The sequence below is a fragment of the Asterias rubens genome, chromosome 5 (assembly GCF_902459465.1).
Source record: "Asterias rubens chromosome 5, eAstRub1.3, whole genome shotgun sequence".
In the NCBI taxonomy this organism is placed as follows: domain Eukaryota; kingdom Metazoa; phylum Echinodermata; class Asteroidea; order Forcipulatida; family Asteriidae; genus Asterias; species Asterias rubens.
Window position 1 is genome coordinate 11635600 of NC_047066.1, and position 1242 is coordinate 11636841.

General features: G+C 43.2%; 1 protein-coding gene across 1 annotated transcript; it reads right to left on the minus strand.

Moving 5' to 3' along the window:
- Positions 1–378: 378 nt before the first annotated feature.
- On the minus strand, positions 379–918 carry LOC117290163 (lectin BRA-3-like). Its single transcript, XM_033771419.1, has one exon. It carries the CDS (start codon positions 916–918, stop codon positions 379–381), a length of 540 nt encoding a protein of 179 aa, XP_033627310.1.
- Between the last annotated feature and the right edge of the window lie 324 nt (positions 919–1242).

The window sequence follows — 1242 nt, forward strand, 5'->3', positions numbered from 1 at the left end:
CAGTTATATTTCTCCAATAACTTTCTGGATTTGTAGTCAACGATTCTTATTTCACTTTTGTCCACTATCCGATTGGATTTCATTGTTTAGTTCTCCATTTGCCTGATTTTGATTCTCAAACAGTGGGTTTCGCCCTTCTATACTGATGTTATTGTGGGTTGAGGCTCCTATAAGTATTGTTAGAAGCTTTGCATGGTGTGGAGAAATAAGAAGAAACTATAAATCAATAGTAAACTTGCAGGTACAACCATGTGTAAATCTCTTAGGGTGAGTGTCGGCTCTGAAAAGAGCCGGTTGGGTCTCGACGTTTCGAACAGTATTCCTATAGTTCAAACAAGTGGTCATAGATGCCTCCATCATTTTCTTCGTCAGTCGTTTCTAAGTGGTCTTGTTACCAGGCGGGCAATCTTGTTCCATCAGCTTGAAGGAGTGACTTCGGGGGTGTGATCGGCAAGACTTGCCGCACGACGTAACACCATTGCCCATTAGCTCCTTCATGGCGTGGTGTAGCAGGCACTGAGGAGTGAGGCGGCCGTTAATGTCGGTCTGCGTGGTGGATACCGGTGTGATATTCACATGTTGCACACAGACTGCGTAAATGTCTTTACGACTGCATTGAGTATCGTCCCATTGGCCATTACCTGTATCCCACATTTTGACACAATCTGATTGAGGCATATTGTTTGGTTCTCCGTCCGCCCAATTCTCATATCCTTTGGTCTCACCATTCAACGGGCAGTGCTGCCACTTTCCCTCCTCCTCGATGTCATTACAACCAATCCACAGACTGGTGTCTGGTGTTTGATCAAACTCATTCATGAATAGTTCCCATATGTAATCCTGTTCGGATTGAGAGGTTGGGATGGCTAGGTTTGCTCGTGACTCGGCACAAGTGCGATTTGCTTGAAACCAATCCATCATGTCAGTTATAATGAAGTAACATGACTCGCCGTATCGGTGCCAATCAGGAGGGCAAACTTCAGCCAAAATATGGCCAGAACAAACATACAGTGCAAGAATTACTTGAATAATGTTCATGATTCTGTATGACAGGAATAACACCACAAGAATAAATCAAATGAGGACTAAAATGTAGACAGCGATATAACCAATTCCAATAAGTTATAACAGTTGAGTTTAGAAACGGATGCTCTCTGGCGCTGTAAACTAGAAACGTTGTCGTTGGAGCCGAATTGTCGAATCCAGATTTAATCAAAACCAGCTTTGGGTAATACCATTGTC

What these genes read in the sequence shown, in the direction of transcription:
- LOC117290163 (XM_033771419.1), bottom strand. Translation starts at nt 918, where the DNA reads ATGGATTGGTTTCAAGCAAATCGCACTTGTGCCGAGTCACGAGCAAAC.